Genomic DNA, 12,850 nt, shown 5'->3' with positions numbered 1-12,850 from the left:
GGTGTAACAGACGTAGGCCAGTAAGAGCGGTACGACCAGACGCCGGTTCGAATCCCCCACGGAGCGGGTCGACTTGGGACAGGTGACACTCGGTAAAGTGCGGGGGACGCATTTACGTTTTATTAAAGGTGCAGGGGACACGTCCCCCCCGTCCCCCGCGTAATCTACGCCATGTTCTTAATTCAAGATACGTTTACTAGACAAGTGAAATGGCATAAGAAAAGTATGTCTTGTTTTCGGGGGGGAAAAACACTCTAAAAAACAAGTGATTTTTTTGTTGTTGTTGCTTAAAACAAGCTAAATCTAAAACTATTATTTTTCTTACACCATTGGTAGATAATATTGATTGTTTTAAGCAAAAAATCACTTAATTTTGAGGTGTTTTTCATACTTGTTTAGTAAATGCATCTTGATGTAATAATTTTTTTATATATATTTGGACTGGAAACGAGACGAAAAATACTAAGAGAAGCATTTTTTTTTTTTTTTTCAGTGATCACATTAGTTACAATATAACAACTGTCTATGCCCAATTGTTACTAGTGACCCATTATGTTTTAATCAAATGATAGTGAATATACAAAGCCCAAAATTAAAAGGGAATATGATAAAAGTAATATGAATTAAGCCTGCATATTTTTCCATTTAGAATTTTGAATTTGCTTTGATTTAATTCAATTTAATTTGAATGTGCTTTCCATGTCAAATATGTTAAAGATTACAATATGCTTTTATTGTGATTTAAATACAGGTGCAAAAAGTCAGATAACAGTGCAATACTTGTTTAATTCTTTAACTAATGTTCTCATATTTGTGAAAAATATTTGAAGTTGTAAAGCAGCTGTTTCCTTGAAAAAGAGATGCTACTGTCATTAGAAAGTGCAATACATTTTATTTTAATCTTTATTTTGTATATATTTATTTTTTCTTAAAGAAAATTGATTCTGATACTGTCCTGTTATTTACTGTTCTAATAAATCTTCACTGTGAAGCAAAACTTAGGCTACTGTTTTTGCAAAATAATTTTCAAAAATACAAAGAATTACAAGGCTGTAGAGAACAGTGCGCCTATTGCAGACTTATATTCTGAGGTTTTAATTACATTATTTTAAGATAGTCAGTCGGGAACTAAAGTGGGCCGGTCTAAGGCATGAAACTCCAGGGCTGAAAATGAGTTCCAATCCGGCCCTGCGTTCTTATATCGATGAATGAGTACTGAAAGAGTCAATTCACACACCATTGAGTTATGTAATACAAAAGCTTGAAACAGAGGATGATCCCTTCTTCTTATTCCTTGTGTTCTTGGGCACTTTTTCAACATGACATCCTTCAGTGGACACTACACTCTAAACACTACACTCTAAAAAATGCTGGGTTAAAAACAACCCAACTTGGGTTGAAAATGGACAAACCCAGCGATTGGGTTGTTTTAACCCAGAGATTGCTGGGTGAAAACAACCTAATCGCTGGGTGAAAACAACCCAATCGCTGGGTGAAAACAACCCAATCGCTGGGTGAAAACAACCCAATCGCTGGGTTAACACAACTCAATCGCTGGGTTTGTCCATTTTCAACCCAACTTGGGTTGTTTTTAACCCAGCATTTTTGTGTGTGTAATGGGCAGCTGTGGGGTATTTTAGAGACAAGTTGAGCAGCACTCCCCCATCAAACACTCAGGGCACTCAGGGAGGTCATCATCATCCACAAGTTAAACAATAGATGTGAAAATATTTCGTGAACTGAGACAATCAATCCCACGAAGGGTCAGAGCAGTTATGGAGGACCTACTGGAGGCCACTAGAATATGTTTGTTGAATTAAATCAGTGGTGTACTCAACTTTTGCAACCCTTCATTTAGGCAAAATTGGCTACTTTACAGATTGGATATTTTTCCTGTTTTTATTAAGGCTATGCATAAATTTCAATTTTGCAGTCTTTTTTTAGGCTAATAGAGATAGTTGACCCGAAAATGAAAATTAGCCCATGATTTACTCATCCTCAAGCCATCCTAGGTGTATATGACATTCTTCTTTCAGACAAATACAAACAGAGTTATATTAAAAAAAAAATGTCCTGGCTCTTTCAAGCTTTATAATGGCAGTCCAACATTTGAAGCCAGATAAAGTGCATCCATCCATTATAAAAGTAATCCATACGGCTCCGGGGGGATCTCCTCAACCAACACCAATGTGCAGCAGTAGTCAGTTGCCTATACATCCTGTTATTTATTTAAGTTTGTGTGGTCTGAGTCTTTTTGTGGCAGTGTCTGAGGTGATTTATTTAGGTCTAGAGGAATTTATGAGGTTTCTCACCCTGTTTACTGCAACTTTACTTGTCAGCTAGAACCATTTCCTGTGCTGTCAGTAAATCAAAGGAGCGGGAGCAGGACAACAATGACGGCATCATTTGTTGGCAAAACCAAGCCGTTATGCGGCGTTCTGCCTTCGCTTCTTTGAGGAATAGTGAATCAAAAGAGGAAGGCGATGACGTCAATCCGAGCGCTCTGATTGGTCAGTGCGGATGAACCTGAGCAGCCTTCATGCGCTCGCAGAGAGCAGCATCTCAGTCAGACTCAGACACCCGGAGAGTTAGTCAGAACCTCACCAACAACACACAAAAGACTTTAAGCCTCAGAGAGCCGCACATATACAAAAGGAAAAGCGAGCGAGAGAGAAAAGAGGATAAAAGACCTTTTTTTTTCTATCTGTTCACAAGCAGCAAAAGTGGGAATGCCATCGATAAACATGAAATTGGAGATGTTGACGCTCATCGCCTGCGATGTAGACACGGAGGTGTTTACATCCGACAAAATGCAGGTACTGCAAGTTTATCTATAAAGAAATGTAAAAAAGAGAAGAAAATACATGCACGCTGTGTTTCTGAACAGTCTGTGTCTATGCACGAGGAGCGCGTTCGCTGCATGCGCGCGGTCTGTGTGACGTTGCACGGCGCCAGTTCATTGTTTCTCATCGCTGGAATTTTTCTCAATGAATCCGCAGTTCACATTAACATTCTCTGCTGCATGCGCACCGATGGCGTCAATGCTCTGAACGACCTCGATGCAGAGCAGCTCCAGACGGGCTGCGCCACCCGCTTGTTTGGGATGAAGCAGCCGGTGTGCACACTGAAGTTACATGCTTAAACAGAGAGTTCACCAATAAATTACAATTCTGGAATCATTTACTCCCCTTAATGTTGTTTCAATCAACCCCTGTGTGACTATTTGTTTCTTCTGTGGAGCAGAATGAGTGTCTCGTCACCATTTTCATTGCATGCCCCAAATACTGTCAGTCTATGATATTAAGAAAACTGAATTAATTCATATAGTTAATGCACTCAGTACACATTAGTTCTGCTGTGGATGTGTACACATAGCCTTTTAGAATGCTGCAGGTATGTCAGGTTCAGGACTGCACACATCTACCCATCAGACTGCGATAATCAATAAAGCTTAGTTGTAATTGGTAACTGCACTTTAAATGGAATAAAGATGGCATTGAGTATTTGTTAGAATTCCTCATTTGGGAATTTGTCCAGAAGTAGGGCACCCAGACACACTTTCATGCATTCATTCCAGCATGAGCCAATGCCGTTTTCTGCATTGTGCAATGTTGAAATTGCATTTTTAGGTCAGAAATCCTAGATTTCACATTTGGAGTGTTCTTGTAGATGCCTAATGGAAAGAGAAAAAAGGGTGGGAAACTGTTTTTATGTTACACCTTTAAACATTTGCCTCACAAGCAAAGGTGTTTTTTGTGTTTGTGACAATCACTCAAATGGGTGGCAAAGGAAACATGTCTGACAAGTAAGAATGTGTTGTCAAAGTGTCCATTTATGTGTTTGCCACGTCTGGTCAGTGTTTCTGTGCCATAAACTGCAGATAGAGGGGCAGGAAGTCAGACAGACAGGTGTTTCTGTGCGGCTAATGCAGACTGCAGTAGCTCTGCTTTGCCTGCAGTGTCCTGCCCTGAGCGAGTAACGACAGGAGAGAAAGATAGACAACTTAAGATTTATGAAATGAGTGTCAGTATGTGTGCGTATTGGTTCTAATCTGGGTTTTTGGCCCGGTTAGAGGACTGGAGATTATAAGATACTGCACGTGGGCTACAGTCACTGATTACACTGATCTCTGCACAACAGCTTTTTTTTTTCTTCTCCTTCTTGTTTTTTATCTGCCGCTTAAGGTTTATTCATTTACTCTCTGCTCTGATTTTTTCACTGGATGGCAGGATTAGAGATGCACCAATACTAAATTTCTCTGCCGATACCGATAGCCAATCATTCAGAATGATATCTACTATCTATAGAGGAAACCCTTTCATTTGGTACATTACTATAATATTAGAGGTTTAAATGAACAACATAGCTATTATATTCAACTGGTATTTAATTTCAGATATAAGTACAACCAGCTCAGTTGCACATAAGGTAGTTTTGTCTTTCCGTGGTTGAAAGATTACATGAGGCATGATTCATTTCAGTAAGCTGTACATCTTTTAACATACCTTCTGATGTTCAGCGATCTATCACGTCACATTAAGAGCATCAAAAAGCAATTTATTGATTGAATTTCATGATAAAATGGACTTAATTTGAAGGCTGAATCTTTGTTTCTTATCAGAAGTAACAAAGCTCTTTATGATTATTAGATGGGAGGTGCTACAAAAAAAAAATCTGCAGACCTGGCAACCCATACGGCTGATTCATAGGGTCAAATAGGTCGCTATTTAATGTCGCAATTTTTTTTTAACTGTTCATGCGGTTGTTCATATTGTTGCTTTAAATTAGCCCTAAATTCCACACAAGAAAGATATTCTTAACACCGTTTTAGTTGCAGTTTTGATTGATAGAATCGGTCCATATCCTCGGCTGATTTTAATATACTATTATTAGGGGTGTAACGATTCGTTTTAAAGGGGTGGTAAAACACATTCTTTTGAAGGCTTGACTGTGTTTGTGGGGTGCACTGTAACATGTGTTCATGCTTCGTTTTAAAAAAAATTGCCTTATTTTTCATATATTTGACCTTTATTCTACACTGCTCTGTCCCTCCTTGTAAAACGGTCTGATGCTTTCCGGGTTGTATGAAGCCAGTCCCTCAAAAATACGCAATGGGCTCAGATTGGTTAGCTGGCCCAGTGTGTTGTGATTCGCTAAACGCCTAGTGCACGTATGTCGGAAACGTCACGCCCCTTACCTTTATCGGAGGCTGTGCTTTGGTCAGTGTTAGAAACAACGGCGTCAATAAAACCATACCAATCTGAGCCCGAATCAGACCCAGAACATTTGAGTGAAGATGATCGAGCAGAACCTGTTCAGTCCTCAAGAGTAAAGACTGTGGATCTATAATGATCGCTACTGAATGGCACTTTAACTTTTGTATTTTTAGAACGATTATAGCCAAATATCTGTCGCAAGAACTAACCCAAAACAAACACTAAGCACTGGCTTTAACTAGTAAGTTAGCCAAATCACACACAGAACCATGTTTAGCATGCCTGTAGATAAATAATACATAAAAGCTCTAATCAAAGAATCATTTACACTAATGTCAGGTTCGCTGTTGAGATTTTAACGTTAGTGTTTGTAACGATAGGTGTTCGTCGGATAACGTTAAGTATGAATGAGCATTTAACAGACTGGTTTGCAGAACAGCGTTGTCATCTGTTTACTTCCTTGCTACAACCTATTACAGAAAAACACATCGATGAAATATAAATCAGACTTACAGGTTGTGGCCTGTAAACAGCTTCTGTTTGTAAATCCAGCTTTCAGGACAAGCCGTTGTGCATATCCTGTATTGAACTCGCGAAGTTTGTTGAAGTTTGTGTTGTCCTCCGTGAAATGTGCAGCGCGCGCGTCGTGCATCCACGCACCGGCAGTGTTTTTTTCACGCAGCTGACGTTGTGCAAATCCGGCATTGAAATCGCGAAGACGGTGGATGTTCTCCTCCGTGGATGTGCTGCAGGGAGCCCCGCGCGCTCCTGATTCCCCGCTGACTCAAACACACGTGCATATAACATGCTGTATGTTAAACACTCTGCAACGCACCCCCGTCCCTATGAAGGCTGAACAGAGCAAGTACCCCAGACCTGCAATCCGGATGAAAATAACAGCGTTTCCTCGGCATCGCGGCAACAACACTCCAGCCTGACTATACCACAACAGCGCCACGATACAAAATGGCCTCACCCCCCCTTATTTAATATTCTCGGAGGAGGGGTTTATGTAAATATTGAGCCTGTTGATGTCACCAACCCTGGAGGAATGTGTGTAGTCGCCTACTGGCCGTTTGCTGTAGTTCTTAGAAACTGATTTCTTTAAAAGCAAATATCTCCCTTTGCTTTAAACTTTGAACGTTGTAACTTTGCAGATGTTGTTTATGCTCAAGCAGCAACATTACACACTAGCTAAAGTTAGAATAGTGAAATCGTGGTTTACCACCCCTTTAACAACGATTCGATTCGTATCACGATTTGAGGTTGTCGATACGATTCAAGGACGATATTGGTTCATTTAGAACGATATGATCCGAAACGATTCAGTGACTTGAAATCGATTCAGTAACTTTTTAGCCAAAAATTGTGTGACTGAAATAAATATCTGGAAACTGCTCAGTGCAGGTGAAGTTTTCTAGATTCCTGTTGTTTCTTGTAAGGGAATCAGGTATCAATTATTTATGGATATAAACAAACAAGTAAACAACAATTAATGGCAAATGCATTCAAATTTTATTTGAATAAAGTGCAACCAACAGTTTAGGTTGAATTAACAGGAAGTTAACCTTTTCTGCTCTCATTTTCAATATTCAATACATTTTCAATAAAAGCCCAGTAAGTGCAACCAACATTTCAACAGTAGGTTAACCTGCTACTTCTGCTTTTGTTTTCCAACATTACATTATTAATATCAAAAATAAAGTGCAACTAACTTCTCTTCAGGTTTAATTAATAGTAGGTTTACCTGCTACTTTTGCTGTTGTTTTTCAACATTACAATAATACAAATACAATATTAATATCAAAAATAAAGTGCAACCAACATTTCTTCAGGTTGAATAAACTGGCTGAACCTGCTGCTACTCTTAGTTTAATAAACAAACAATATTTAACAAAGATAAAATGTAACCAACTACTCTTCAATGACTCTACAGATTTCTTTTTCAAAAATATCAACATGATCTGACCGCAGAACACTTCTCTGTGCGTTCACTATGTCTCCAGCAGTACTAAAAACTCGCTCTGCTGGCACACTGGTGTCAGGAATGCACAGGTAACATTTAGCAAGGGTTGAAAGTACAGGTAACGTTAGCTCTTTCTCCTGGTGGCTTGATCATTTCTCGCTCATTGCTTCTCCTCTGCCATCCGCCATGCTAGGTTTTGTTTTCTTCTGCTGCTGCTGGTGCGTTGCGATGATGTCACAGATAGGCAGACTTAATCGAGTAACGTTTAACGCCTTTATCATTAAAAGTGCTAAGAAAAAACATCCATATAAAGTCTGACGTGCTTAAATCCAATGCGTTATTTCCTATGATCGATACAATCGATTGATTACCTTTTAAAACGATGTTAGATCGATATATGTCGTCCGGAAGGCCAACTTGCCGAGCACAGATCGATGTATTTAGATCATAGGAAAATAAATCGATACATCGATGTAGTAGATGAATCGTTACACCCCTAATTATTATATATATATAAGCCTACATACATAGGCTACATATAAAGATGCACCGATCGAGCGGCCACGGAATGGATTCCGCATGATCAGTCCGGACCAGTGACCGGCAGGTCATTCTTGTCTTTTCGATTCCAAGCCGTTTTTTATTGCCAGCGGCACAGGCAATAACGTCAACTGTGCGTTCTTGATCTTCTCTCCGTCTGCGAATTGACACACACCCGCGTCCTCTCTCATTTACTCGTCTCATTCGATCTGGTTAAATAGTGCTTGTATTACACATAATTTTACTAATTCCCGCAGGTTTCTAGCTCACACCAAAAGCGCACGCTATATACAGTAAGTGCAGAACGCGATGCAGAAAACACGTCATAAAAACTGAATTTACTTGTCTGGCAATCACCAGACCAATAAATGATACATGACGTGATAAATGAGCATAACTCTAATGACTCTGTACACAAGTGGATAGTCCTTCAACCAATCAGACCACAAGAGGCGTGATCAACGGGCAACGACCCATCGCTTCTCTATCCGTCATCGTGTTAAACCCGCCAATAGCGCGCCAGGTGGATAAGCCAATCTGTGATTAGTTCCTGAAAAAGTGTAACAGACGCAGTAGAAATGAATGTACAGGTTTCCAGACTGAGCTGCAGGGCGAAATCAAATCGCCGGCAGATCAGGCTGGGTTTACCCAGTCCTGGAATTTACTGCAATAACACGGAATGTCAAGGAATTTGTCAAATTTGGATAAATAAATCAAAAGTAGGTCCGTTAACTTATCACATCATGATATGGACTAGTGTCCGTGAATATTAAACCGCAAGAAGACTATTTGAATATGAATCCTACATGTTCTGCGTGTCTGTGTGATGAATGGCGGACGCGCGGTTTTCCCACACACACACACACACACACACCGAAACTTACATACACATAAACTTCTGCTCTGAGAGTCACTTCATGAACATTTTACTCTTTAACTTGAGAAAAAATTATTGTCATATCATACCCTGCTAACACACGACGTAACAGTTAGCCTAAGTAATGTATTCACTTTTAATTTCATGACAACGTAACTATGATGTCGCATGCCCATAATTTCATTTATATATAAATTATTATATTCAACAGAAACTTCATCCTCACGGCAACCCATCAAAATAAAAGTTTGGTTTAACTTGTGACAGAAATATATTACTATTGTATAGTATGATGTACTATTGTATTACTATTATACAATATAATGTTGGCCTATGTCTTAATACTACATCAACTAATAAAAACAACAATACAAAAATTATTAAAACTTTATTTTTAAAGGAATAATCACACATTTTTCTTCCATGTTTTAATTTTAACAGTAAACCTCTGATGTGCACCACTCTGTCAAAAAAGGGTTTATTTAAATTTAATTAGATTGAAAGTGAATTAATGTTTTATGCCTTCATTTGGTTACCAGAAAAACTAAAATACACAACACGGAATTTCTGTTAAAAAAAATCGTAGGGCCCTGTTATTGTAAACAAATGAATAATTTGTGTTCATTTCATATCTCTCTTTGTTCTATTGCATTCATTTGTGCTGTTGTTTGACATTTGTTTATCTGATCTTATTTTATTACTGTCTTTTTACTTATACTTTACATATAGGCTACTCTCGTATCTGGTGTCAATTATAGTTCTTTGAAAGAAAATCGGTATTGGCAGGTCATAATTAAAAGAAATCGGAATCGGCCAAGAAAATTGAAATCAGTGCATCTCTACACACACACACACACACACACACGAACAGTCATCTGAAGCTGCTAGTTTCATTAGCATAAAGTAATGAGAAATTGTGTTTGATGGCATTTTCTGTATGTAGCATTTGATTCTGAATTTGGATACATTGGATATATAATGATATGGTTCTCACACAACAACCAGTCTGTTAACTATCCTTTCATCAACATTTGTCAGTTAGTGAAGCAACTGGGATCTGAGCGTGCTCACTGGAACAGGTGTGGCCTATAGAGTGCGTGTGTGTTCAATGGAAAATGATGTGCTATGGAAAATATGCAGACATCAGCACATTCAATCTGAAGGTTATGGGCAGGACTCTCGACTTTCACGCATAAGCACACACATACACATACCCTTAAATAGTTAACACATTGATGGCATGTTTGCTGAGATGATAAACATGTGACTCTTACAGTTTGACAGTATCTGAGTTTTTTTTTGTGTTTATATTTTACTTCCCACTGATTTCCATAAGCAGTAGTGAATGTCCATCAGGCATGATCATTAGGGTCAGTGTGCACAGCAGCTGTCAGATTTTTCCACTATTCAATGCCCTTTATTTCTTTTTTACTACCAGCCTTTTAGCTGATCTGTATGTGTTTGGATGGTGTTCTAATATGGTCAGTGATCAAGGAAAATGAAGAGTTCTGAAGTGACAGTTCTACTCTATGTGCCCTTGAGCAAAGTGTTTAAACACAGGGGCTCCCATCAGAGACTTTTCTTGCAGTTAGCATGCTTTACATCCTCAAGTAACAGGACAACAAAGTTCAGTCTTTCAGCTGATGAGCATTTTCGGCACACAGCATTGTTTTGGATGTTCGGTAAGTTCTGTCACTAAATATAGGCCATCAGGTCGACCAATCAGGTTGTGAATGTATCCCTGTGCCTTTAGGTTCGGGTGTTAAAATGACACTGTGAAAGATAAGTGGACCAGGAATGCAATTTTTATTTTTTTGCTGTCGTCGTTGGTCCGGACCAAACAAAACCCTAAGGTTGTGTCCTTACTTGAAGTTCGGTTCTCTTGGATCTTTTGGACTGGACCAAAAAAGAAAATTATGCATTTAGTCCTGGTTTGCTTAGTGTTCACACTGTCATTTTTAAGTCTGAACCTAAAGATACCAAAAAAATTGTGGCATATTTTGAGACAGAATGTATCAAACAGACAAAACAATGCTATGTACTGCATTAAATACGCTTGTTGTATGTGCATACATATGATTGTAACTGAGAACTCATGAAGAACTGGAGATCTGGACCAGGTTTGCTTGAGCATTCAGATTTTTAGGGTCACATCTTGCACTAACAGAGCAATCACACCTGAGTTTGTTGAAATCGAACCAAACCTGCCAAGTGTGAACACACCCTAAAAGACTGAAATTCTAAGTAGAAAAAAAGAAGCTGTGGATTATTATTATTTATTTATTTCAATTCAGAAAAAAAAGCATAAAGCAATGTAAATGTGTGTCAAGGTCAATGCGTGTTTTAATATATAAGATACTTTGACCTTTAGTGTTTATGAATGAATCATTTTTGATCTTTGTAAAAAAAAAAATTGGCACGTAAAAGTTTGAAAATAATGATCACAGTGCATAAACTCTCAATCGTGTATTTATTCAATTGGTCGGGAAAAAAAGAAACACATTTATTCACAATATTTACTCAAAATTCACTTTAAAACAAACTAAAATCATATGGTAGTATTCTCAAATTACTTCTAAAATGCTGATTAATTGACCCGGCAAGTATCTTATTCTCGAGTAGATGTTATAACAAACAGCACATTAGCTAACAAGAGCTGGGTTTCCATCCAAACGTGAAGCGAACCTTTTCGCAAAAAAAAAAAAAAATTAGGTGTGTTTCTATCAAGCTGTCAAGTGGATGACGGTGGTATTGGTAACAGCCGATTAGTCACATGGGTTTAATGTTCGCTACGTCAATTTATTTGGCAAATGCGTTTCCATCTCCCATTATTCTCAAGTCAAAAACCACCTCAAGCAAGCATAACTTTTTTGCGAATTGAGGGATTTTTTCCCCCCGAAATATGCGTTTCCATCACTTGTTTCTGATGAGATACTTCAAAATGCACATAAAAACGGGGTGATGGAAACAGTGAGTGACAGGTAAAACTAAAGGTAGCATAGACTGAAGCATTCCTGGATCAGGTTCCACTCAGGTGGGTAACAGGATCTGAGCTTTGGCAGGTGGGGGAGGCTGAAGCCTGAGATAGCCCTGCAACAGCCATGCTAAGAGTGTATGTGTCTCTCTCACTCTTTCTCTCTCTCTTCACTCATCTTAGATGGACTGATAGATGGATGAAACGGCAAGATGGATGGAGGAGGGAGGTTAGATACATCTGTAACCCAAGAGCATAGGTAGAGCTCATATGTCACTCTGAAAGGTTAAAGGCGTTCGTAGGTAATGATGACGTTCGACAAAAGGCTGCTGGCCACCCGCTTGTGTCCGTTTTCCTGTGGGTCGGGTTACCAGTTGACACAGCCTGCACATTCTAGTCCTCCTAGCACTTCAAACAACCTTCCTGGATTCTCTGTCCCTTTGTGGGAATAAACATCCACTGATGCGACAACTGCGGTGAATTATATAACTTTGTGGTCAGAGAATTAAAGCTTCATTCGGTAGGGTGGCACATAGTGTAGCTGAAACTTGTAATATAAATATAGCTTTGCCATCAACAGAATTCTCTCAATTCTGACTTTATATCTCACAATTCTGACTTTATATCTCCCAATTTCGACTTTATATCTCTCAATTCTGACTTTATATCTCACAATTCTGACTTTATATCTCACAATTCTGACTTTATATCTCCCAATTTCGACTTTATATCTCTCAATTCTGACTTTATATCTCACAATTCCAACTTTGTCTCTCAATTCCGACTTTATATCTCACAATTCCGACTTTGTCTCTCAATTCTGACTTTATATCTCCCAATTCTGACTTTATGTCTCTCAATTCTGACAATTCTGACTTTATATCCCCCAATTCTGACTTTATATCCCCCAATTCTGACTTTATATCTCTCAATTCTGACTTTATATCTCCCAATTCTTACTTTATATCTCCCAATTCCGACTTTATATCTCCCAATTCCGACTTTGTCTCTCAATTCTGACAATTCTCGTTTTATATCTCCCAATTCTGACATTATATCTCCCAATTTCGACTTTCTCTCTCAATTCTGACTTTATATCTCACAATTCCAACTTTGTCTCTCAATTCCGACTTTATATCTCCTAATTCTGACTTTATATCCCCCAATTCTGACTTTATATCCCCCAATTCTGACTTTATATCTCTCAATTCCGACTTTATATCTCTCAATTCCGACTTTATATCTCACAATTCCAACTTTGTCTCTCAATTCTGACA

General features: G+C 38.6%; 1 protein-coding gene across 2 annotated transcripts in view; it reads left to right on the top strand.

Annotated features, from left to right (window-relative positions):
• Window positions 1–12,850, top strand: part of rcan3 (regulator of calcineurin 3) — a 79,319-nt gene that overhangs the window by 31,876 nt on the left and 34,593 nt on the right. Inside the window, exon 1 of one of the 2 annotated variants that reach the window (XM_079832261.1) lies at window positions 2,565–2,816. The exons of the other annotated variant lie outside the window; for it this stretch is intronic. Within the exon in view, the coding sequence (XP_079688387.1) occupies window positions 2,730–2,816 (87 nt within the window). The 5' untranslated portion in view covers window positions 2,565–2,729. Of the gene's footprint in view, window positions 1–2,564; window positions 2,817–12,850 lie in introns of those variants that run through there. 2 annotated transcript variants of the gene reach the window in all.

Source organism: Gobio gobio, assembly GCF_949357685.1.
Source record: "Gobio gobio genome assembly, chromosome: 13".
Taxonomy (NCBI): Eukaryota; Metazoa; Chordata; class Actinopteri; order Cypriniformes; family Gobionidae; genus Gobio; species Gobio gobio.
This window is presented reverse-complemented; position numbering and strand designations above follow the sequence as displayed.